At 55.9% G+C, this 26,420-nt stretch overlaps 1 protein-coding gene across 1 annotated transcript; it reads left to right on the plus strand.

Annotated features, from left to right (window-relative positions):
* Window positions 1–644: 644 nt before the first annotated feature.
* On the plus strand, window positions 645–25,669 carry FGD2 (FYVE, RhoGEF and PH domain containing 2). The gene is made up of 16 exons (XM_008151958.2): window positions 645–712; window positions 3,857–4,082; window positions 5,920–5,997; window positions 6,660–6,808; window positions 7,931–8,087; window positions 8,222–8,360; window positions 9,066–9,124; window positions 9,313–9,459; window positions 9,872–9,964; window positions 19,481–19,560; window positions 19,634–19,664; window positions 20,100–20,192; window positions 20,679–20,810; window positions 23,427–23,573; window positions 24,651–24,797; window positions 25,131–25,669. Exons 1-16 carry the CDS (start codon window positions 645–647, stop codon window positions 25,344–25,346), a joined length of 1,962 nt encoding a protein of 653 aa, XP_008150180.2. The 3' UTR covers window positions 25,347–25,669.
* Window positions 25,670–26,420: the final 751 nt, after the last annotated feature.

Consider the following 26,420-nt stretch of genomic DNA (forward strand, 5'->3'; position numbering starts at 1 on the left):
ACATCAATGATGAGAGAGAATCATTGATTGGCTGCCTCCTGCACACCTCCTACTGGGGATCGAGCCCACAACCCGGGCATGTGCCCTGACTGGGGATGGAACCGTGACCTCCTGGTTTATAGCTCGATGCTTAACCACTGAACCACGCCGGCCAGGCTATTTTTAAACTTTTGCAAGCTGTTTTCACAGCAGTGAACAGGGTCAGATGCAGAGAGGGTGTTGAGAGAGGACCAAGTAGAATCCGCCGAGCCTTGTAACAGAGAAAGTGTGGTTGACGAGAGATGCTCTGGTCAAGAGTCCAGCCAAGGGCACAGCCCCAGAAACTACCTCTGGCCGCTGCCCCCCGTTGTGTGGCTTCTGGAACTGGGGGTCTACGGGAGCAAAAGTTCAGCCCCCGTGAAGGAGGGGTGGGACCGCGCGAGCTCCTCCCTCTGCGGGGAGCACCAGCCTTTCCCCTGCAGGGCTGTGGCTCAGGGACCACTTCCTCCTTCTTCACTCGGAAGCCGGGAGCGGGCCTGCTGAGCCCTCGGAACGACAGGAGCAGATGCCTGATGCCTTAGCCCACCTGTGACCCCAGGTGGGGTGGCTGAGGGTGCCAGCTGGAGGCCCCTCTCTCTGCCTCAGGGACCCTGGAGGCCTGCAGGATGGAGGGGGCGAGTGAGGAGAAGCTGGCATCTGTGTCCGATCTGGTGACTGTATTTGAGAACAGCAGGTATGGGTTGAGGAAGGGTCACCATGCCCACCCCTGGGCCCCTGGGCAGTACAGGCCCTCCAGGCCCGGGAGCAGGACCAGGGCCCCCTGGGGCCCTCAGTGAGCAGCCCTCTCTCTGGGCCTGTCCTGGACACCCCTCCTGACTGGGCAGTGGGCCACTTGGTCATGGGCTCCTCGGGGCCTAGGAGAATGTGGTTGGGGCAGCAAGGAGCTGGGCAGGGGTGAGAGTGTGCTGATGTGTTGGGGAGAGTCCCGATATGTGTAATTATGAGAGATGAACTTCAAACCCCACCCATGGCCCCTCCCGAAGAATTAGAGCTAACACTGACCACGTACTTACTCCTTCTGACTGGGATAACCATATAATCTGTCACTCAAACCAGGACACACTGACATTGAGCGTGAATGCCACTGAATTGTGTGGGTGGGATGGGGGCACAGGAAAAGCTGGGCTTGTGTCAGACAACTGGGGTGTAGGGTCGGCTCGCCTACGGGGCACTGTGTTTTGTTACCTCATTACTCATTAACAGCCTAACAGGGAGGTTCTATTTCTATCTCTAGAGGAGAAAATAAGTTCTTGGGCAAAGGGCAGTGCAGGGGCTTCCGTCTGAAGGGGAAAGGCCGGGTGACGTGTGTGGAGGTCATTGGTGGCCCTGGCAGGGGTGGTGCATGTGTAGGTGCGTGCATGTGTGTGTGTGCATGTGTAGGTGCGTGCATGTGTGTGCCTGTGTGTGTGTGTGTGTGCACGACATTAATCCATGCTGCAGGCATGTTAGGGACTGTGCTAGGGACTGTCACGCTGGGTCCTCGGGAGATAGACTCTGAGGTGGAGGTTTACTTCAGGGGATCTCTGGAGGGACGTGCGTGGGGCGGAGGCCCGGCTAGTCCCAGGGAGCTGGGAACTGGGGTGCCTCTCAGGTTGCTCCAGCTGAGGCAAGGTGGGTCCTTATATCGCACATGGACTAATCACTGGTGTGGACTTGAACTTGGGTGAGGCAGCTCTCTTCCGGGGGCCGGGGCAATTGCCAGCAGCTGCAGGGAAGATGCCTCTGTCCTGAGAGGCTAGGGTGGCACAGCCCAGCACCCCCCAGGAGCCAGCAGACATGGGGGCTAAAGAATGACCCCTGCCCGAGACCTTTGTCTTCAGATGCTAGGCTCCTGGACAATAGATATCCCAGGAGGGGCCCGGTGCCGTGCGGAGGGCGCAGAGCACACAGAGCCTCCTGGGCTTCCTGGCAGATGGGCACAGACGGGGACCCATAGGGCAGCTCCACTTCCCGAGCCGGTGACCTGGCCCTGCCTCTCCCGGGGTATTTGCCAAGCATTTCAGCACCAAGGACAGCTCTGCAACCACCTGCCGGGGCCCACCACCCCCTTGGGTGTGGGCAGAGGGCATCATCCCACTCAGCGCCCCAGGCACGCCCAGTGGAGACCTTGAGCTCGTGTGCTCTGCCCGGCAACACCCCTAGCAGGAGGGGGCAGACCTGAGACCAGAATTCGGCCAGAGGAGACCCTGTAGGGGGTGAAAGTTCCCCTTACTGTGTGAGGCAGGCGCCCCCATGCCCGCCTGGGCTTTCTTGGGTGGTCTCCAGCACATTATTGATCTGAAACTGAGGGGTGAAGAGGAACCGAGCTGGCCTGGGGCACTCGGGGAGAAATGCAGAAGCTGAAACCACATGTAGAACAGAAAGCCCGAGGCACAGCTGCAGCCCTGTGGCCTGAGGAACCGGGCCCTGGGGCACCGAGCGGTGGAAGGGCTTGTGAGGGGCCATCAGCGGCCGGTCCCCATCCCCTCTCTGCCACGAACCAGCTGCGTGACTTGGGCCGGTCACATTGGCTCAAGTGGGGAGGGGCAGTTTGGGAGGAAGGCTCAGGGGCCAGCCTGCCTGATCACAATCCCATCTCTGCCACCCCTCCGCTGAGAGAGATTACCCCTGTGCCTCGATCTCTTAGCTGGAAATGGGGTCACGGGAAACTTTCTCGGGGAATGCTGGAGATTTCGTACCTGGCTGGTGTCCACTTCCCAGCCTGTCTTCCTCCGGAGGAGGCCTGTCCCTGCTGTCATCGCAAGCCTTCCCACAGCAAAGGCAGTGGATACCGCCCAAGTCGTTGGACATACAGGGAGGTGGCCTCTGTTACCCAAAGAATTTAATGGCCTGCAGACCCGGTAGGCAGGGTGACCAAGCTGCCCTCCGAACCCCATCGCTGGGAGCCCAGGGAAACTTCTCAGACCGGCTTTCTCTGCCCCCCCCCAACCCCCCCGCCCCGCCAGGCGTAGCTCCCACTGCAAAGCCCCGGCTGTAGCAGCTCTGCCTGTCCTCTGTGTTCTAGGGCCCCCACCTTCCCTCCAGGAACCAGTCACTAGGGTTCTAAGGCCCTTTCTGCTGCGGAGACTCAAAACAGGGGTGAGGTGCACAGGGACGGTGCTTGGCCGCGGAGGGCTGGGGCATTCAAACCTCTGTGTGCAGGCGGGTTCCTGGCTGCATTTCTGGGGCCAGGGCTTGTTCCCAGGTACAGATCTTAAAAGTTGGGAGTGCAGGATGTGGGCTCAGATCTTTGCTCCTCAGGGAGCAGCTCTGGTTTGACTCCTCCAGACTGGGCGGCGCCGGAGTGGGGTATGTGGTGAGATCGCGCCCCGTCCCCCCTGCCTGTTAAGTGTGGGCCTCCTCTCGTTCGCCTAATGCGAAGGAGTCCAGGTGTCAGCGGCTAACGTTCAGGGTTTTTCGGAGGAAGTTGTTTCATGTGTGGGATTTGTTGTCTAGGTCTGTGTGTAGGTTTGGTCTGAAGGGTCCTCTCACATCCCCATCTTGAACCCGACACCCCCCAACTTCTAACTTAGGACTGTCTGCTCACGCGGCGCAGGATCGCTGCGTCAGCTCCTGCATCGCCCTGCACAGCGGGAGAGGCCTCCTGGCTGCATGGACAGGGAAGTGTGCAGCTCACGCTGACTCATTCTGAAGACTGGGGTTCCCTTCAAGAGCCGGGAGGGAAGTGGATGTTTTACTTAGCGACTCCTCCTGAGGGCCAGGCACTCGGGGGCCACTGCGCCCCTGTGATTTGCATCAATCACCCCAACTGCCCACCACGGAGGCGCTGTTCTCCCCACTCTACAGACAGGAAACCTCCGGTGTGCTCTCTTCGCAGGGCGCCAGGAGCAGCGCCCGGGGCCCACACGCTCGAGCATCACCATCCCGGGTGCAGGTCTCCCCCACCCGACGGGCCAGGGGAGAAGCCCAGCGTCGGGGAGGCCCTGGGGCCTGGGACCAGGACGGTCAGCAGGAGGTACCTGAGCTCCCTGAAGAACAAGCTATCCAGTGGGGCCTGGAGGAAATCTTGCCAGCCCAGCAGCTGCTCCGAGCCAGGGACACAGGTGCTTGAGGGCTGGGGTAGAAGTGGGGAGCTGGGGTCCCCTCCACTGACCCCCGCCCCACACACTCTCTCCCAGCCAGCGCCAGCACTTCCCAGCTGGAAGCTAACCCCTCCCAGTTAAAGGCTTTGATGAAGTGTCTGGCGTGTACCCGCTGCCGGTATTGCACGTACCCCTCTGGGCAGGAGTCTTTCAGGCAAGGAGAGCCGAGCTCAGACAGCTTAAGGCACATGTCTAAGGCCACACAGCTTGGAACAGTCTCCATCTTGTAAACCAGGTACCCTTCCCAGTGGGGCCTCAGTTTACCCACTGAAGGAGGCAACAATCCCAACTGGAAGCAGAGGTCAGTGCTAATTCCTATCCTTAGATTGATCCCGGGAAGGTCACCTCCTTTCTCTGGGTTTCAGGGTCCTCGTCTGTGCAGTTCAAAGGGCCAGGCACTCAGGGGCCACTGCACCCCTGTGATTTGCATCCATCACCCCAACTGCCCACCACGGAGGCTGCAAGATACTTGGACCCGGGGCCAGACGGCCAGGGCTCACTCCCACCTCTTCTGCTTGCTAAAGGTGTGACCTGGGCAAGTCATTTTAACCTCCTTGCACCTTAGTTTCCTCACGTGCAAATGGAGATGATGATCATAATAGTACCTTCTGGCTATTAATCGCTACATAACAAACCACCCCAACACGCCTTTGCCCAATAGTTTATTCTTCCTTACCAGTCTGTGGGCTGCCGCGAGTACTACTGGGTGGTTTTTCTATTGGTCTCTCTTGGGCTTTGTCCTAGTCACCCGGGCTCCCATAACACAATACCACAGCCGGGGTGACTTAAAGGACAGAAACGTATTTCCCCACAATTCTGGAGCTGGAGCTGGAAGGCCAAGGTCAAGGTGCCGAGGGCTGGTTTCTGGTGAGGCCTCATTGGCTTGCAGGTGGCTGTCTTCCTGCCGTGTCCTCACAGGGCCTCTTCTCTGTGCTCTGCTTTCCTGGTGTTGCTTCCTCTTCCTATTAAACACCAGTAGATGAGCCCTAGCCGGTTTGGCTCAGTGTATAGAGCGTCGGCCTTCGGACACAAGGGTCCAAGGTTCGATTCCGGTCAAGGGCATGTTCCTTGGTTGCAGGCCCATCACCAGTGGGGGGTGTGTAGGAGGCAGCTGATGGATATTTCTCTCTCACCGATGTTTCTAGCTCTCTCTCCCTCTCCCTTCCTCTCTGTAAAATATCAATAAAATATATTTAAAACAAAACAAAAACAAAAACAAAACAAAACAAAACACCAGTGGATGAGGGCCCCACCCTGATGCCTTCAACTCACCTTAACTACCCCCTGAAAGGCCCTAGCTCTAAACACAGTCACGTTAGAGGTTAGGGCTTCAACATATAAATATGAGAGGGACACAACTTAGTCCATGACAGGGACTCTCATGTGGCTGCAGTCAGATGGCAGCTGGGGCTGGAATGCCACCAAAACTCAACCCTCCAGCCTGGTGCCTGGCCAGCGATGCCAGAGGCTGGGCTCAGCTGGCACGTGGCATGGCGGGCCCCTGGCTTCTCCTCCCCACGGGGTCTCTCCACCACGGCCACCCGACCTCCAGATGTGGTGGTTCAAGAGAGCACAGACAGAATTTGCAGGCTATTTGGGGCTTTGGCCTGGACCTGGCACGGCCTCACTTCTGCCCCATCTCTCAGCGCCAGCCCAGAGGCACTGAGGGCACGAGTGCTGGGAGGGCGTGAATGCCAGGAGGTGCGTTTCACCGGGGCATCTTTAAAGACAATGCCCCAGGTGCCCAGCAGAGGAGACCAAAGCTGTCCCTCTCCTTCTCCCCCCACACCCCCTGCAGGAGCCTGAGAAGAGGATCGTCCAGGAGCTGCTGGAGACCGAGCAGGCCTACGTGGCCCGCCTGCACCTGCTGGACCAGGCCAGTGGCTAGGACACCCCCACCTGAGCCCCGGCACCTGGTCCCCTCACCCCACCCCTGCTCTCCCTCCCAACCCACCTCACCAGTGCTGAGAGTTAGGACCCCTCGACCTGATTCTAGGAGGCCCGAGTCCTCTAGCCCCACTGGCTGGAGCTGGCAGAAACCAGGAACAGCCCGTCAGCGCCACTCCCCACTCCGACCTTGGTGCCTGGCGCCTCCACCTGTACCGAGTACACACCAGCCAGTCATTCCAGGCCCCACACAGCATCCTCACCCCAATGCAAACATCCTCACCTATCACCCCTTCACACTTCCTTAAAGAGCCCGAGGCGAGGGGGTCCAATCACTGCGCCCCAGCAGAGGCACCTTTAGCCCGGCAAAGTCTAAGACCCCGACAGCCCAGACTGGCCCATTCCTGACATTCATCAGCTGCCTGCCTTTGGCCAAAAGCCTGCGAGTCTCTAGGCCAGGGTTTGCCCATCTGTCAAGTGGCCAGAATACAGTCTTCCCTGCCAGTGTCGTCTGGGGTTGTTGGGAGGACGAGGGAGGTGGGAGCACTCAGTAAGCGGGGAGCTTGTCTTGGGGCCGTGCGTGTCCCCCTGGGCTGCTGGGGGGGCGGGGTCCCGCTCCGTGCACGCGCCCTGACCCTGTGGCGGCTGCAGGTGTTCTTCCAGGAGCTGCTGGAGGAGGCCCGCAGCAGCAAGGCCTTCCCCGAGGACGTGGTCCGGCTCATCTTCTCCAACATCTCCTCCATCTACCAGTTCCACGCGCAGTTCTTCCTCCCAGAGCTCCAGCGGCGGCTGGATGACTGGTGAGGTCCACCGGGAGCCTCGAGTCCCCCAACCACAGCCCCGGCCGCAGCCCCGGCCTGGTCGGGGTGCCGCCCCAGGGCACTGGCTGTGTGGCCATGGCAGTCTCCTGCTCTGCGCTCACTGTCTGCACAGCGAGGGGCTTGGATGAATGAGCCGTGGGTGTGTGTGTCCTGGGAAGGGGATGGATCAGGCCCTCACTAGGCTGGGTGACTTAGGAGGCACGACTAATCGAAGGCTTCCTCCATGCCCGGCTGGGGCTTTATAGCTGTTCACTCATTTAATCTTCCGATCAGCCCCCTGTGTGGAGGGGGCAGCGTAGTTATGCAAGAAACCCTCTTTGTTTTCAGAAGTGACCACTAAAGTGTTGAGTGGTAAAAATCACTTGCTTTACGTATTTTGCCAAAGAAATGCCACGATGTCTGGGATGTCCTTTAAGATTCTTCAGCAAAGAAGGATGTTAGTAATTGTTAAGTCCAGCGATGAATATGTAGTTCATTGTTATATTCTTTTGACTTTATATGTATTTTTAAAGTCAACCCTCCGAGGTCACCTGCCATCATTTTCACTTTTCCAGATGGGAAAACTGAACGAAAGAGAGGCTGGTTGACTTGCCCATGAAACTGGCAGCTAGAATAATGGGCCAGTCTGGGCTGTCAGGGTCTTAGGCTTTGCTAGACTAAGAGATGCAGCTGGGAATCACACGCAGATGGGCCAGCTCCCTACTGCTCTGCTCTGATAGTTCCAGGGGCTCATTTCAGGCGACCCTGGATGAGTTCTTCCCGAGCCTCCATTTCCTCCTCCAAGCAGGGCTGTGAGATTGACTGAGAGGAGGCGTGCAGTGCCTGGCATGTGGCCTTGGTTACTGTCACAAGAACAAGTATCCGGTGGTTCCTGAACACCTGTCCTGGGCCCAGCCGGTGCTGGGCCTTTGGGGGAGCCCAGTCCATGGGAGAGAACACATCCCCCCTCACACACGTGTGGGATGACACGCCCCATAACTGCACCCATCAGTGCAGTGGGGAGGCTGCTTTGGCGGGTCGGGGGCCGGGCCTCACCTGCCCTGCCTGGAAGGGAGAGGAGGTCCTCGGGCCGAGGGCCATACCTGGGCGCCCCTCCTGCAGGTCAGCCACCCCCCGCATCGGTGATGTGATCCAGAAACTGGCCCCCTTCCTGAAGATGTACAGTGAGTATGTCAAGAACTTTGAGCGAGCCGCTGAGCTGCTGGCCACCTGGACTGACAAGTCTCCCCGCTTCCAGGAGGTTCTCACTCGAATTCAGGTGAGCTTGGGTGGGGGCGGGGCAGAGCCTGGATTCCCCAGCGATTTGGGGCACCTCCCAGGCTCAGCCTTCCCTCAGTTCCCTCACCCCTCCCGCTCTCACCCCACACTCTTCCTCCCCTTATCCCTCCCAAGAGCAGCGAGGCCTCGGGCAGCCTGACCCTGCAGCACCACATGCTGGAGCCCGTGCAGAGAATCCCACGCTATGAGCTGCTGCTCAAGGAATACGTCCAGAAGCTGCCAGCCCAGGCCCCAGACCGGGCTGATGCCCAGAGTGAGGACACGCCCGGGGGGGCCCAGGGATGGGGAGGCCGCGCTGCTCCCATATATTCACTGAGCACCTGCTAAAATGTCATGATAGCATCAGCCAGCAACCTGGACCGTTGGTACTGGTAGACATTATCTATGCCATTAGCTATTCATTAACCCTCACCTGAGGATATTTTTCCATGGACTTTTAGAGAGAGTGGAAGAGAAGTAGGGAGAGTGAGAGAGAGAGAAACATCAATGTGAGAGAGACACATGGATTGGTTGCCTCTCGCACATGCCCCAACCCGGAGGGTGGGGGTGGGGGGGGTGGGGGGGATTGAACCTGCAACCCAGGTACGTGCCCTTGACCGGGAATCAAACCCACAGCCCTTCAGTGTGAGTGCTGATGCTCTAACCACCTAGCACACTGGCCAGGACCCATTAGCCATATTTTACAGGCAAGGACATTAAGGTCCAGAGAGGTTAAGTGACTTGCTCGATGTCACACAGCCAGAAAGGAGTGGAGCGGGGGTTTGAAGCCGTGCCTTTCCAGTGCACCCCTGGGTCTGGGGAGCAGGGAGAGAGACAGACGCCAACAGCCAGAGCCCTGTCTGGCGGTGGCGTCCAGCTCTCCAGCCTGGTGGGCAATGGCCCCCATCACCAGCTCCGGGCCCTGCCTCAGCCACCAGCCTGGTTTTCAGGGGACAACTCTGGTCTGCCCGCCCCCCAGAAGCCCTCGACTTGATCTTCTCAGCCGCGCAACACTCCAACGCAGCCATCAAGGAGATGGTGAGCAGCCCGCCCTCGGGGAGAGGGCAAAGGGTCCCCCGGGGCCCTGCCACCCCCTTCCTCCCGCTCTCAGCCTCCCCAGGTCTCTGCTTCCGCCCATCCCCTGGTCCCTTGTCCCCTCACCCCCTCACCCCTGTCCCAGAAGGAGGTGGGCCCTGCCGCTGTGACTGAGGGTGCCCCGTCCCCAGGAGCGGCTGCAGGACCTGTGGGAGGTGTACCAGCGCCTGGGCCTGGAAGACGACATCGTGGACCCCTCCAACGCCCTGCTCCGCGAGGGCCCGGTGCTCAAGATCTCCTTCCGCCGCAGAGACCCCGCGGAGCGCTACCTCTTCTTGGTAGGGGAGGGGTGTCCCGCCGCCCGGGCCCGCCCAGGCCTCCGCGCCACGGGAGGAGCAGGGAAGAGCCTGCCGATCCGTCCCGTCCGCTGCGGCACCAGCTGCCTCTGGCCCAGTGGGGCCTCCGGGCCTGGGGCTCCCAGCTGAGGGGTGTCCCGGACTCGCCTGGGAGCCACAGAGTCGGCATCTGAGCCCAGTGCCTTTGGCTCCTAAGCGTGTGGTGTTATGGGTGCTCCAGGCTGCTCAGCAGGGGGTTAGGTCAGCTACTGGGAAGACCTGCCTGGCGGCACTGGGGGCGCCAAGGGTCTCCTGGAGACCTGGGGGCTGGTCCTGCCCGGGCCCGGGGTGGAGGGGGCCCGCCCGGCCGTCTCCCCGCCCCCCACTGCACACGCCCGTGCTGTGTCTCCTGCAGTTCAACAACATGCTGCTCTACTGCGTGCCGAGGGTCATCCAGGTGGGCGCCCAGTTCCAGGTGAGGACCCGCATCGACGTGGCCGGCATGAAGGTGAGAGGCGCCCCAGCCACGGTCAGGCTTCACCCCGAGGGTGGGCCCGAGTAGAGGGGTGAGCAGGAGGGGCCCGCCGGGTTCTCAGCCCAGGAACCCAGGCTTGGCAGGGCCCAAGCCAACGAGGATGTGGGAAATTTGGGGTTAGAGCTGCCCCTCTGGGCTCCCAGCCCTCCTGCCAGGGCCGCCACAGGCCTTCGGGGCGCCCGGTCCAGCCTGTCCCCCTGGGTCTTGTTAAAATGCGGGTTCTGACTCAGTGAGGGCAGGGGGGGGGGGAGGGGGGGGGCGACGGGCAGCTCCCGGGCGATGCTGACACTGCAGGTCCACCGGCCACACTGTCAGGTCCCCATCCAGAGGTGGCCTCAGCTGTGGGTGACAGCACCCGCTGACGGCGGTCACCGTGGCCGGCCCTGCATCACCCCACCAGGTCCTCACAACAGGCCTGTGATGTGGGGCCCTTATTGGCCCCGGCACTTGCGGGTCTAAAAATCTTTTAAAAATAATAATTTTATTACTTTAAGAATATAGATAATGCACATTCCAAAATCAAACAATATGAAGAATACATGCAATGCAAAGTCCGTCCATTCCCCCCCCCCCCCCAGGCATCCCCTAGGTCCCTTCCTGGCGGCAGCCTTGGCCTCTTGGGGGCCTGCCAGAGGTGGTCTTTGTGTAGGAACAGAACTATAATTATCATTGCTCCCTTTTGTTTCGCATAAACAGTGGCACTGCCTTCCACACACACTGTTCTGCGCTTTGCTTGTTGGACTAATCCTGGTGCTGGAGACTGATGGTGTGAGAGTCTCGCTTTTGCTCAGCTGCATAGTCCCGGGGCGTGGTGAGCCACGAGTCACTCGGCCAGGCCTCTGCTGAGGGGCGTTTAGGTTGTTTGCAGTCGTCAGTCTCTGCAAACGAGTTGAATAACTGTGTGCATTCGGCTGTGTGTGAGTATAGCTGTAGTTAATTCTGTTTTTAAGAATAAGGCAATACACCCTAGCTGGTTTGGCTCAGTAGATAGAGCATCGGCCTGTGGACTGAAGGGTCCCTGGTTTGATTCTGGTCGGGCTCCATCCCCAGCAGGGGGCGTGCAGGAGGCAGCCAATCAATGATCCTCTCTCATCATTGGTGTTTCTAGGGCTCTCTCCCTCTCCCTTGCTCTCTGAAATCAATAAAAGTATATTTTTTAAAAAAAGAAAAAAGAATGAGGCAGTAGCCCTGGCCTATGTGGCCCAATTGGTTAGAGCATTGTCCCATGCACCAAAGAGTGGTGTGTTCGATTCCCGGTCAGGGCACATACCCACGTTTCAGGTTCCATCCCTGGTTGGGGCTTGAACGGATAGTGGCCGTTAGATGTTTCCCTCCCACATTGATGTCTGTCTGTCCCCCTCCCTCTCCCTCTCCCTCTCCCTCTCCCTTCCTTTCCTCTCTCTAAAATAATTTTTAAGTCAAAAATAGTTTTAAAAAATAAGGCAATAAACTCTGATGCATACAGACAATGGAATAGTATTCAGTGATAAGAAGAAGTGCGCTATCAATCCATGAAGAGACATGGGGAAACGTTAATGCCTAACTAAGCAAAAAAAGCTGCCTGAAAGGCAAATACTGCCCGATTCTAACTATAGGACACGGAAAGGCAAGGCAAAACTATGGAGGCAGTAGAACAGCGGTTCTCAACCTGTGGTCGCGACCCCTTTGGGGGTCGAACGACCCTTTCACAGGGGTCGCCTAAGACCATCAGAAAACACAGATATTTACATTACAATTCATAACAGTAGCAAAATTACAGTTATGAAGTAGCAACGAAAATAATGTTATGGTTGGGGGTCACCACAGCATTAGGAAGGTTGAGAACCACTGCAGTAGAAGGACCATAGTTGCCAGGTGTTGGGGGGAGGGAGAGGCGAGTAGGCGGAGCACAGAGGATTTTTAGGGCGCTGGAAGTATTTTGTATGATATGATAATGGTAGATACATGTCATTACCCATTTTTCCAAACCCATAGAATGTACCACACCAAGCATGACCCCTGATGTAAACTACGAACCTTGGGTGTGTCCATGTAGGTTCACTGATGGCAATGAATGCTCCACTCTGGGGTGGGGGTTGATAATGGGGGAGGCTGTGCATGTGTGGAGGCAGGGCTATATGGGAATTCTCTGTATCTTTCTCTCAATTTTGCTGTGAACTTAAAACTGTTCTAAAAATTGTCTTTAAAAAAAATAAGGAAACCAAGCCCCAGAGAAGTTAAGACTTGCTGGGGGTCAGACCAGGATTGAAGATTCAGGTGTAACAGAGTCCAGAGCCCCTGTTCCTAATCGCCTCGCTACACTGGTTCCTATTAAGGCTTCACCCAGAGGGATAACTCTATGGCAGATTGCAGGCACCGTGGCCGAAGTGGTGGGAGCCTTCTTGATCACTCCTCTCTGATCCCTCCTAAGTCCAGGTGTGTCCTGAGGGCTGGGGTGGAAGAAGCATGTGCAGGTGTGTTTGTTTTTTCAAAAATTTTCAACATATTCAATATTATTTTAGTATTTGTATTCGTTTCAAGTGTACAGCATAGTGGTTAGACAATCTTGTACTCTACAAAGTGTTCCTTCCAATATTTTCAGTATGCACCTGACACTATCCATAGTTATTACAATACTAGAGGACTGGTGCACGAATTCATGCACCTGTGAGATTGGGCCAAAACTGGCTCTTCGACATCCTCAAGGGGTCCCGGATTGCGAGAGGGTGCAGGCCAGGCCGAGGGACCTCACTGGTGCGCGATGGAGGCCGGGGAGGGATGGGGGAGGTTGGCCAGCCAGGGAGGGACTGCGGGAGGGCTCCAGGGCGTGTCCGGCCCATCTCACTCAGTCCTGACCCGCAGGACCCCCGGTTGCAGTGTCTGCCCCCTGGTGGTCAGTGCATGTCATAGTGAGTGGTTGAGTGGCCTTAGCATATCATTAGCATATTATGCTTTGATTGATTGAACAGACCACCAGACAACCAGACACTTAGCATATTAAGAGTTTATTATATAGGATTATTATACTTCATATCCCCATGACTATTTTGTAACTATCAATTTATACTTCTTGCCCTAGCTGGTTTGGTTCAGTGGATAGAGCATCGGCCTTCGAACTGAAGGGTCTTGGGTTTGATTCCAGTCAAGGGCACATGCCCCGGTTGCAGGATCAGTCCCCAGTAGGGGGTGTGCAGGAGGCAGCCGATCAATGATTCTCTCTCATCATTGATGTTTCTATCTCTCCCTCTCTGAAATCAATAAAAAATATATATCAAAAAAATTTTGTATTTCTTTAAAAAAATTTTTTTTATTAATCCTCACCCAAGCATATTTTTTTCCATTGATTTTTGGAGAGAGTGGCAGGGGACGGGGGAAAGAGGGAGAGAAAGAGAGAGAGAAACATCGATTGAGAGAGACACATTGATCGGTTGCCTCCTGTATGTGCTCCGACTGGGATTGAACCTGCAACCCTGATACATGCCCTTGACCAGGAATCCACCTTGAGATCCTTCCGTGCGCAGGCTGATGCTCTAATCACTGAGTCACACTGGCCAGGGAAATTTGTGCTTTTTTTAAAAGCACATTCACTTTTTTTTTAAAGGCTTTTATTGATTTTGAGAGAGAGAGAAAGGGAGAGGGATAGAGAGGTAGAAACATTGATGAGAGAGAAACATCAATCAGCTGCCTTCTGCATGCCCCCAACTGGGGATCGAGCCTGCAACCTGGGTATGTGCTCTAACCGGGAATCGAACTGGTGACCTCTTGGTTCATGGGTCGACGCTCAACCACTGAGCCACACTGGCTGAGCCCATTTGTACGTCTTAATCCCTTCACCTTTTCACCTAGGCCCTCAACTCCCTCCCCTCTGGCAGCCATCAGTCTGTTCTCTGTATTTATGACTTTCAAATTTGTTCATTTATTTTGTTCTTTAGATTCCACATATAACTGAAATCATACGATAGTTGTCTTTTTCCGACTGACTTATTTCACTTAGTGTAATACACTTTAGGTCTAGCCATGCTGTGGCAGAAGGAGAGATTCATTCTTTTTTGCAGCTGAGTAATGTTTAATTGTGTACACGTACCACAGCATTTTTATCCACTCCTCTCCTCATGGGCAGTTGGGCTGCTTCTAGACCTTACCTCTTGCAAATAGCGCTGCCATGAAATAGGGGTGCATATATTCTTTCAGATTAGTGTTTGAGGGTTTTTTTTTTAATATATACATACCCAGAAGTGGAATTGCTAAGTCATAATGCAGTTCCATTTTTAATTTTTTGAGGCCCTTCCATACTGTTCTCCACAGTGGCTGCACCAGTCTGCATTCCCACCAGCAGTGCATGAGGGTTCCTTTTTCTCCACATCCTCGCCAGCACTTGTTGTTTGCTGATTTATTGATGACAGCCATGCTGGCAGGTGTGAGGTGCTGTCTCACACTGTGGTTTTAATTTGCATCTCTCTGATGATCAGTGATGTTGAGCATTTTTCCTATGTCTATTGGCCAATTGTATGTCTTCTTTGGAGAAACGTTCAGGTCCTCTGCCCATTTTTCATTGGATTGTTTGTTTTCTTTGTGTTGAGTTGTCAGAGTTCTTTATAAGTTTTGGATATTAACCCCTTATCAGATATATCAGTGGCAAATGTGTTCTCCCATCCAGTAGGTTGTTTTGTTTGGTTGATGGTTTCCTTTGCTGTGCAAAAACTTTTTAGTTTGTTGTAGTTTCATTTGTTTATTTTCCTTTTGTGTCCCTTGCCTGAGGAGACATATCAGAAAACTATTGCTAAGAGAGATGTCAGGGATTTTACTGCCTGTTTTCTTCTAGGAGTTCTATGGTTTCAAGTGTTACATTTGCCTTTAATCCATTTTGAGTTTATTCTTGTGTATGGTGTAAGAAGGTGGTCTAGTTTCATTTTTCTGCATGTATCTGTCCAATTTCCCCAACACCATTTATTGAAGAGACTGTCTTTACCCCATTGTATGCTCTTGCCTCCTTTGTCAAATGTTAATTGACCACAGAGGCCTGGGTTTATTTCTGGCCTCTGTATTCTGCTTCATTGATCTATATGCCGTCTGCTTTTGTGCTTGTAATATGCTGCTTTGGTTACTGTGGCTTTGTAGTATAGTTTGATATCAGTTAGCGTGGTTCCTCCAACTTAGTTCTTCTTTCTCAAGACTGCGGTGGCTATTCGGGGTCTTTTGTAGTTCCATATAAATTTTTGGATTATTTTTTCTAGTTCTGTGAAGTATGCCATTAGTATTTTCATGAGAATTGCATTGAATCTATAGATTTGGGTAGTATGGACATTTTAATGATGTTAATTCTTCCTATCCATGAGCACAATATATTTATTTATATCTTCTTCAATTTCTTTTTTCAGTGTTTTATAATGTTTCAAGTACAGGTCTTTTACCTCCTTGGTTAAATTTATTCTTAGGTATGTTGTAATGCAATTGTAAATGGGATTGTTTTCTTAGTTTCCCTCTTGCCCTTTCTGATAGTTCATTATTGGTGTATAAAAATGCAACCAATTTCTGAATATTTATTTTGCATCCTGCTCCTTGACTCGATCCCTTTATCCGTTCTAGTAGCCATTTGGTAGAATCTTTAGGGTTCTCTCTATATATATCAGTATCTTGTCATCTGCAAATAATGACAATTTTACTTCTTTCCGATTTGGATATCTTTTATTTTTTCTTCCTGTCTGATCGTGTGGCTAGGACTTCCAGTTCTGTGTTGAATAAGAGTGGTAAAGCCCTAGATCAAGCATGTCAAACTCGAGGCATGCAGCCCGCTGGCCTCGAGTTTGACATGCTCGATGGTTTGGCTCAGTGGATAGAGCGTTGGCCCTTGGACAGAAGGGTTGCAGGTTCGATTCTGGTCAAGAGCATGTGCCTCTGATGGTCAGGGCATGTGCAGAAGGCAACCAATTGATGTGTCTCTCTCACCAATTCATGTGTCTCGCTCACATTGATGTCTCTCTTCCCTTTCACTCTCTCTCTCTCTGAAAAAAAAGTGGTGCCCAGCCATCGGTGTGGCTCAGTGATTGAATGTCGACCTATGAACCAGGAGATCCCGGTTCAATTCTCAGTGAGGGCACATGCCCAGCTTGTGGGCTCCATCCCAGGAGGGGGTGTGCAGGAGGCAGCCAATTGATTCTCTCTCATCATTGATGTTTCTATCCCTCTCTCCCTCTTCTTTCCTCTATGAAGTCAATAAAATACATTTTTTAAAAAGAAAAGATATTAAAAAAATAACATCCCTATCTTATTCTGATATTTAGGGAAACACTTTTAATTTTCCCCCATTGAATATGATGTTAGTTGTGTGTTTGTCATATATGGCCTTTATTATGTTGAGGTATGCTCCCTCTATTCCCACTTTGCTGAGTTTTTATCGTAAAGGGTGCTGAATTTTGTCAGATGCTTTTTCTGAATCGATTGATATCTATTGATCATATCTATTGATATGATCATATGATTTTAATCCTTCATTTTGTTTATATGATGTATCACATTAATTGATTTGCAGATATTGCACCAACCTTGCATCCCTGGAATAAATCCCATATGGTCAATGGTGTGTTATCTTTTGAATGTGTTGCTGGAACCGATTTGCTAATATTTTGTTGAGGATTTTTACATCTATGTCCATCAGGGATGTTGGCTTATAATTTTCTTTCGCTGCGGTGTCTATCTGGTTTTGGGTTAGGATAACGCTGGCACATGTGCAGGCTCGTATTTCTGGGTGCCTTGGCGAGTGAGACCGAGAAAGTCCCAGAGCATGTTCCTCACAGGGCGTTCTGTGCTCCAGCGGCCACACAGCCCCCTCTCCTGGATGGCACAGGCCTGGCAGGTGCAGAGCTCTCCCCCCACCCGCGTCTGCACGGGAACCATTTTCTGAGTCTGAGGTTTGGAGGCAGGTCCGGCCTTCAGCCACCACGATGTTCCCCTTGGCCTACGACCCCTGGCCTTCTCCTCCTGGATGTCAGGTCGGACTGCTCTCAGCAGCTGATTGTCCCCGAGGTCCGACCTGGTCCTAACGCTGTGCCATCCTGCACAGGGCCAGCCGGGGAAGCAGGAGGGATGTGAGACACACAGCAGGGTCTCCATGCACAGCTGGGAAGGTGTTCACTGTAGGACACACGTCATCTAAGATGGGCACACCTCATCCGCAGCCCGGCACAGACGGTGTATGCACAACTCTCCTTGGCCAGCAGAGGGCAGTCAAGTGTCTTGTTCCAACAAAACCTGACTGTTATGCCAGTCTGCCAACAGATGTCAGTAAGGTGTTTTGAGTGGTGTCTTTTGTTAATTGACACAAAGGGGCCTGAACCAGCCCAGACCTGGGGGAGGGGGAGACTGGGATCAGGAAGGTGTCCGCTAGAAGCCTCCACCTGCCCGGCAAAGGCAGGTGGTCCTGGACCCCCAGGTCCGGAGCTGCCCATTTCTGTGAAAAGCATCGGATTTCTTCCTACCTCTGGACTCCGAACCTTAGACTTCTCCCTTCTTTGCCCTCTCCCCTCGCCCTCACCACTTAGTCATGGAGTCTTGCCAGATTTCCTGACATTGTCCCCCAGTAGAAACTCTTCCCGCTCCCCAGGTGCAGGCCGGCCTCCATTGGGGCACCGCTTCCTAGCTGGCCTTTGGGACTAATGGTTTGTCCCATTCCCCCCACAAAGCAGCCCTTCACCCCTTACACACAACTGCAGTGACGGCCCACACACCTTCCCACCTGAGCGACTCCATTCAGATACTCTCCGAGCTTCCCGGTGGCCAAGAGTGTTGAGTCCATCACATCAGGCCGTTACCGAGGGGGCCGACGGGCTCTGTGGGCCCGGAGGGAGCCTGGGCCCAGCGTGAAGAAGGGTGTTGCTCTCTGGGATGTGGTGAGCCGCCCTGAAAGGCACGCATGGCAGGGGGCCAGTCAGATGGGTTCAGTGACAACGAAGCTCCCCAGGCCAGGACCATTGGTCTCCACTCTCTCTTCTGGCTTCCCTGTGTGACGCCACACCACGGGGAGAGGTCCGTGCCCACAGGACTCGGGCGCTGGCTGGAAACAGATGTTCTTCCATTTTACCCTTGGGGGCCAAAAACCCAAGTTTGAATCCTCATTCTGCCATTTAGATGCTGTGTGACCTCGGGTAGGTCTCTTGCCCTCTCTGTGTCTCCATTTCCTTATCTCCTAAATGAGGATGATAATATCTGCCTCCCAAGATTGCTGTGAAGATTTTCTTTAACTTTTTATTATGAACATTTTTAAAAATATATACTTTTATTGATTTCAGAGAGCAAGAGAGAAGGAGAGAGAGATAGAAACATCAGGGATAAGAGAAAATAGAAGCCCCGTATACTCCTCACCTGGCTTCAGCAATTGCCAACTTAAGGCCAGTCTTGTTTCCTCAGTATTTCCCCTCTTAATCCCCTTGTCCACTGGACTATTTAAGAGCAAATTCCAGTCACATAATTATTTCACCTGTAAGTACTTCAGTGTGTCTCTGTCAGAGATAACAACTCTTTCTTTTGGCCTAAAAGATGACAACAGTCCCATTATCACCTCTGACAAATGGATAACAATTATTTAGTAACATTAGGACCCTTCGGTTTTCCTTGACTGTCTCATAAATGTCTTCTCACAGCTGATCTGTTTGAATCCTTTGTGATGTGCTTCTTACGTCCCGTTTAATCCATTACACTTCCCTTTCCCACATTTTTTCTCATTTATCTATTGAAAAATGAGATAATTTCTCTGGTAGAGTTTCTCATAGCCTGGATTTTGCTGACTGCACCTCTGTGGTGCCATTGAACATGTCCCACGGGCTCACACATTTCTTGTAAACCGGTGGATAACCCAGAGACCTGAGCGGATTCAGCTGTGCAGGGAGCCTGCAGCTGGGGAGAGAGAGATGCCGCCCCTGGGAGGCACGGAATGGCTAAGTGTTAGGAGGGATCCGTGGGTTCAGCCATTTCAGGGTTGAGTGAGAACGTGTATGGAGAGCCCTGAACTCCAGGGCCTCGCTGGGCAAGCGTTCTCTGACTGGTGGCTTTCACAATGGCCCTGGGACCCTGGGCAAGAGCGTGGTGAAAGGCAAGAAGGAGTTGATTGCCCAATTCTTGGATCCATTTGAGGGGGTTCTGCGTGATCCATGAATTGGGTAATCAATTCCTTCGTTTTCTGCATGGGGTAGAGGGTCTTATTCTAGGCCCTACGTCTGCTCTTGCAAAAGCTGTGTCCCAAGCCCAATTTGTGACCCAGTTTTCATTTCTGGTGAGTCATGTGTCAGGAGATGTCACCCCTGCCTCACACTGGGCCACCTTAGCTGCTGCTGAACTTCCAGGAGCCATGAGCAGCCTTCGCTTGGCTCCGAGGGACCAGGGAGGTGCTGAGCCAGCTCCCATCCCTGTCCCTGGCGTTGGCATTGCCCGTGGGCACAATCCCTCTCCCTCCACCCCAGCGTGCCTGGCCTGGCGGGCGGTGGGACAAGTCTGAACGCCCTGCCTGTTTCCGAGCAGGTGCGGGAGCTGACTGACGCCGAGTTCCCGCACTCCTTCCTGGTGTCCGGGAAGCAGCGCACCCTGCAGCTGCAGGCCAGGTAGGCGGCCGCTGGGGGCGGGGCGGGAAGCGGGGAGGGCCCATCTCAACACCTTCCTTCACTTTCCGAGCAGGTCCCAGGAGGAAATGATTTCTTGGATGCAGGTACCAGACCAACCCAGGGCCCCTGGGATTCCGACCCACCACCCAGGCGGAGGGGGAGGGAGGGCGCATGCATGGGCGGGGCGGGGCGGGGCGGGGTGGGGGGGGGGGGGGCGGGTTTTGTGCGGGTGCCCGCTGCTCCCTGCTCTTCCTCAGGAGCTGCTCTGAGGCAGTTTGGAGTCACCCCTGAGTTAGAATTCTGCTGCCTCTCACTGTCTAGCTGGGTGGCCTGGAACAAGTCACTAAACATCCCTGAGCCTCAGTTTTCACATCCGTAATCTGGGGTAATGGTTTCTCTCCTGAAGTCAGCCTGTGTGCACTTAGTATCCCTCGCCCAGCGGCTCTCAGCAGTGTCTGCCGAGTGTGTGGACGGATGGAACGATGAATAAGTCCCCCCTGGCCCCCTCCCCTTTAACGACTCCCTTGCCCCCTCCCCAGGCCTGCCAAGCAGCTATTGACCAAATCGAGAAGCGGAATGAAACCTTCAAGGCTGCGGTGCAGGGCCCCGAGGGCGCCGCCCAGGGGCGGGAGGTAAGGAAGGCAGCTCCGAGGGCGGAGTGTCACCCAGGAGTGATTTGAAGGGACCGGGGAAGCCCACCCACCCCAGCATCGCCCTGTCAGGGACTCAGTGCCAGGGGTGCCCACCAGCAGCCTCCAGGCCACCAGCCCAGGAGGGGCTGCGGTCTCAGCGGCCTGGCGGGGCTGGGGTGCAGGTTTGGGTTGAAAGCGCCTGAGAAACGTACGCCCTGGGGAAGGTGGAGGCCGGCGGGGTGGTCAGGGAGAGGATGACTGATTTCGGACCTGGCTTGCTGGGGGGCTGTGCGGAGTCACTAGGCCTCTGGGCCAGTTTGCTCACCTGTGAAAGGGAACGATCGTAACTGAGCGCCCCGCGGCCTCGCCGTGCAGCCGCGTGGAAGGCGCTGGGAGGCCCACACGGACCCCGCCGAGCAGGGGGGCAGGGCCCGGGCTCCGGAGTGGGCAAAGAGGGTGAGGAAGTGCCCGCCCTGCTGCCCCCAGCTGCAGTCGGAGGAGCTGGGCCTGCGGGCGCCTCAGTGGGTCCGGGACAACATGGTGACCATGTGCATGCGCTGCCAGGAGCCCTTCAACGCCCTGACGCGCCGCCGCCACCACTGCCGGGCTTGCGGCTACGTAAGTGCCCCCCCCCCCCCCCGCCACCCCTGCTGGCACCCCTCTCGGCACCCCTCTCGGCACCCCTCCCTGCCAACCAGCCCCTCCAGCCAGCGCAGCCCGGAAGGGCCGGCATGAGCTCTGTGCCAGGCGTGGGAGGCGCCTCGTCTGGACCTCACAGTGCCCACCGGGGACGCAGGACTCATCCTCCCCCCTAACTAGTGCTCAGGACACTCCCCAAGGTGGTCCTATTAGCCACCTGCTTCCTTCGTTTCCCGAGGCCCCCAGCCCAGCACCGGGGCGTGGTCTCCAGCATCAGGGCGAGGGGCATGCAAGCCCCCAGCCTTCTCCGGCCTTGCACCCGCCGCCTCAGCCCCACGCCTGCAACGCCACCCTCGTCCTCCCTTCCTGACTGGCCCCGCTAGCTGTCCTCTCCTCTCCTCTCCTCTCAAGCCCTCAGCACTCCAGCTCTGCGTTCTGTGGCTAACTCTGCCCGCCCAGCTCAGGCCTCAGTTTCCTCACCTGTGCAATGGGGATGATAATGTCTGCCTCGGGTGGCAGTGAGGACTGGACTAAGGAAGGTGCCCCCTTCCCTCGCCGTCTCCTCCTTTCCTCCCTCCTCCAGAGCTCAGGCCCCTCAGAGGAGTGAGTCACAGGCCACTGGGGAAGGGGCCTGTCCCTCCAGGCCACCTCACCTGCGTGTAACACCTGCTGCACTTGAGCTGCTCTCTGCTGACATCACAGCCTCCCCCCCACCCCCGCCACTCTGCAAACAGAGAAGTGGACCTTAGTCTTTTATGAACTCTGGGGACAGGAGGCCCGCTGGGCAGGCTGGGGCAGGGAGGTGTCCCTGAACTGTGTTAAAGTGCAAGCAGAACACAGAGGGAATGTCTAGGCCTGGGACACACCTATGTGGAGATTTAAGAGTTCCATCCCGGATCTGGGTATTAGCTCCTGTTCTTGGCGATTCACGCCTGTCAATAAGACTTGAGTCCATTCACACTTGTGACGTAGTAAGTAGTTCTAAAAATATATTTAAAGTAGTTAAGAAGTGCAGAAAAGGCACGAAGAATACCATAACAGCCCGAGGCAGGTACATGGAAGCAATACACTATTCTGACAACTGGATGAAATGTAAGATCCTGGATTGGATCCTGGATCCGGAAACAAAAGCACCTCCGGAGGTGGTTCCTGGGACCCGGCGGGGCGGGCCTGATGCTGAGCCGTCCAGACGCAGTGACTCTGTGTCGTGTGAAACTTCCCGCGTGTGACCCTGACAGTGAGTGCAGGCAGGAGAGTGCTCTGGCTCCTGGGAGGTCCCCGCGGCATCATTAAGGGTGAGGGGTCATGATGACTATAACTTATATTCAAATGGTTCAGAAAAAATAAAATGCACATATGCAGAGAGAGGTAACGCAAATGAGGCAAAAAATGTTAACAGTTGGGGAGTTGGTGGAGTGGAGTATCATTGAATTGTTCTTTCAACTTGTCTGCAGGTTTGAAATTTTTCAAAATGAAAAGTTGGTGGAGGAGAAAAGAAATACACACTAATAATATTTAACAATTAAATCTCAATAAAAATAAAATAAAATACTCCCGAGGTAGTTGAAGCCCCCAGTGTGAGGATGTGGGGTGCCCTTGGCCCGGTGTGGGGTTCCTCCCACCTGTGCAGACCTTGGTATCCGTGAGTCATCCTTTCGGTGGTTTGGTGCCCAGTTTCTGTCTCCTGCCTGCCAGACGGGAATCCTGGCCAGGGCGGGGCCCTCCGTCCCCTGCTGAGCTGGGCACACCCAGGGGCTCACTGAGGAATAGCCCTCTCCTCTCCTCTCCCTCTCTCTCTCTCTCTCTCTCTCTCTCTCGCCCTCATTTCCAAGCCCACATCCTGGACACACGGTGACACCCCAGTCCTCCTGGAAGTCACGTCCTGTAGCACCCCGTGTTTTTTTCGAGCCCCATCATGCCTCTTTCACCCGGTCCCCCCCGGCCTGATCCACGTCGGCCTTCTTGGGGCCCCTCCGTGGTGGGCGGGGGAGGCCCCACTCTGCGGAGTCACCAGGGCAGGTCTTCCTGGCAAGACAAGCAGCCGTCATTTTGTATGGGAGCAGGCTTGGCCCTGGGGTTGAGCGGAATGCAGAATTTGCATGGATCTTAAATCTAAACTGCGGAAGGACAGGTCCTGTTGGTGGAGGGCCAGTTGCAGCCAGTGAGCTGTGCGGCCCTGGCCAGTGGCCGCCCCTCTGGGCGCCCGGAGTTCCCCGTGAGGCATGAGGCCCCGCCTGGCTGCTGGGCTGCTGGGAGGGGGAGTGAGATGGGAGAGGGGACTGAGGGCACGGGGAGGAGTGGCTCAGGTACAGGGGTGTGTGGGCAGCGCTGGGACTGCCGGCTGCCTTCACTCAGGGTCTGGAGGGGAGAGAAGCCCGGCTCCCTCCCGGCGTCAGCCCGCTGGGGAGGCCCAGCCTGAGCTCTCCTGCCGTGGGCCGCAGGCAGCAGGCTCTCCCCTGTCTGCCTTCCTCTCTGAGCCTGCCTTGCTTCCTCCTGCCCCTCCCCGGCTACTCTCCCTGCGGCCCCGCTCCCAGCCAAGGCACAACATGGTTCTCCCGCCTCAGGAAGGCCCGGCCCCCTGCCCTCCTCCCGCAGGTGGTGTGTGCCAGGTGCTCCGACTACCGGGCTGAGCTCAAATATGACGGCAACAGGCCCAACCGCGTCTGCCTCCACTGCTACACCTTCCTCACCGGACACGTGCTCCCCGAGGACAAGGAGGACAAGAGGCGGGGTATCCTGGAGGTAAGGGTGCATCCTCCGTTCAGCCAAGGGCTGCGGGTGCAGCCACGTGCGGGCACTGTCCTGGGTGCGGAGGAAAAGCCCGCCTGGCCACATTCTCCCTCCTCCCTCTGCTCACAGACACCCCCCTCCTGTCCCTCCCCCAACAGCCTGCTGTCCCCAGAGGAAAGCAGCTTTGGGTCCGGGCTCTGCCACCTTCCCTGTGTCCCCATCCGGTGACCACACAGCCTCTCCCGACAGTCCCTGTCCATGGCCCCTCAGCTGCCCAGTAGTCCCAGCAGATGAAGAGAGCTGGGGTTACCGATTCCATTTTACAGATGGGGAAACCGAGGCTCCAGGTCAGGGTCTCACTGCTGGAAAGGGGCAGATGGGAGACTCCATTCTAACCAAAAGGGACTCAGGGACCTGTCTCATGGGAACCCAGGCCAGAGCAGCGACTTGCCCCCGGTCACCCAGCGAGTTAGGAGCCAGCGCCGTGGCCTCCCCACAGCCGTCCTCTCGGCTGCCCTTGGGCCCGGCTGAGCCGCTCACTCCCCAGGCCCTCCCCCGCCTCCCTCGCCGCGGGGCAGCGCCTGTGGGCGCCGGCTGTATTCAGCTTTGTGCCACAAAGACAGTGTGACCCGGCCCGGCACATGTGCCCTCTGCCCCTCACTAGAGGCCAGTGGGCATCCCACTGCCCCGGAGGGGAGAAGACCAGCCTACTCCAGCTGGACACAGCTCCCGGCTTCCAGTTCCTTTCCATGGGCATCGGCCTGCCTTCCAGTCCTCCCCATTGTTCTAGGTCCACCCCCGTCACGCCCTCGCTGACCATTAGGCAACACAGCCCGCCCCTGGAGAGAGGGGAAGGTCAGCCCCTTCTCAGGCCCTAACTGTGTTCCCTGGGGGAACTTTCAGGTGAAAAGCCCCCCCGCACCTGCCCCAGTTCAGGCTGACCAGGGTTTGGCCAGCTCTGCCACGGGCCAGCTGTGTGACCACAGGCCCATGATGGCACCTCTCTGAGCCTCAGGGACGAAGAACTGCCTCGCAGGGTGGCTGCAGGACCAGAAATAGTGATTGTCCAGCTCTGTCCTCTGGTTTCAGAAAGGGTCCTCGGCGGGGGCCGAGCAGAGCCTCATGTGCAGCTTCCTGCAGCTCGTCGGGGACAAGTGGGGCAAGAGCAGCACGCGGGGCTGGTGTGTGATCCCCCGGGACGACCCCCTCGTGCTCTACGTCTACGCTGCCCCCCAGGTAATGCCGCCACCTGGCCCCAGGCCTTGGCCTTCTCACAGCATGTGGGGGTGGGGGAGGGGATATTGTTGGCCCATACCTCCGATTTGGAGACGGAGGCCCAATGCAGACACAGTTCTCTGGAGCCACAGGATTAGTGGCTTTCAAAGCTGGGCCCAGACTCCAGGGCACGACGGCTTTGTCCTCAAGGGGCAGCCAGTTCTCCTGTCCCCTGCTCCTCCCTCCAGCCCTCCTCCTCCTGGGGCTGTGGGAAGGGGGAGCAGGTGTGTGACTGCCTGAGGCCGCGGGGCTGAATGGGAGGACAGTGGCCCACGGCTCTCTCCTCCCTCCCAGGACATTCGGGCTCACACCTCCATCCCCCTGCTGGGCTACCAGGTGACCACTGGGCCCCAGGGGGACCCCCGAGCCTTCCAGCTGCAGCAGTCCGGCCAGCTGTACACCTTCAAGGCCGACACCGAGGAGCTGAGGGGCCGCTGGGTGAAAGCCATGGAGCGGGCGGCCAGCGGCTGGAGCCCTGGCGACCCCGAGGACGGGGACCTGTCTGACTGAGCCCAGCGGCCGCTCTCCCCCTCAGGGCCTGGCTCCTGCCACGGGCTGCCCCGTGGCCTCTCACCACCCCAAGCTGAGCTCAGTCGCTCTCTAGTTACCTGTGCCCAGGCCGTGTGTCCTGATTTGGTGACCGAGCCTCCCGGTTTGCCAGCGCTGAGGGGATCCGGGACCTGGGCCTTTCAGTGGTAAAGCCGGATGTCCGAGGCCACCCAGGGCTGCTGGTCACAGTGCGGCTCTCACCTGGGGCTGCACGTTAGTATCACCTGGGGTCTTTCCAATAGACCCCTAAAAATATAAAAATAAACTGAAAATTTAAAATACCACCACCTGTAGCCGTCACCAAAGACTTCTGACTTCCTTGGTCTGGGATGGGAGGCACGGGTATGTCTCAGGAGCACCCATGGGAGTCTCCGTGCAGCCTGGGCTCCCCGATGGGGCAGAGAGAGAGCAAGACCCCTGGCTGAGCACCCATCGAGTGCCAGGTGTGATGGCCATCATCATCATCACCATCATCACCATCATCACCAGCATCACCATCATCATCACCATCATCACCATCATCACCATCATCACCATCATCATCACCATCAGCACCATCATCACCACCATCATCATCACCATCATCACCATCATCACCATCATCACCACCATCATCACCATCATCACCAACATCATCACCATCATCATCACCATCATCACCATCACAGCACCATCATCACCATCATCATCACCATCATTACCATCATCATCACCATCATCACCATCATCATCACCATCATCACCATCATCACCATCATCACCATCAGCACCATCATCACCATCATCATCACCATCATCACCATCATCATCACCATCATCATCACCATCATCACCATCATCAGCACCATCATCATCACCATCATCAGCACCTGCTGGGCCAGGCACTCTGCTGGGGGCCTGACGTGGGTGATCTCATTCCACCCTCAGGAGTAATCACCCCGTTTTCCAGATGGGACACTGGGCCTTGGAGTGGTTTCATTGGCTCAGGGGCACACAGCCGGTGGATGCCAGGGCCAGGCGCCAGCCTGGTGCACT

Source organism: Eptesicus fuscus, chromosome 10 (assembly GCF_027574615.1).
Source record: "Eptesicus fuscus isolate TK198812 chromosome 10, DD_ASM_mEF_20220401, whole genome shotgun sequence".
Lineage (NCBI taxonomy): Eukaryota > Metazoa > Chordata > Mammalia > Chiroptera > Vespertilionidae > Eptesicus > Eptesicus fuscus.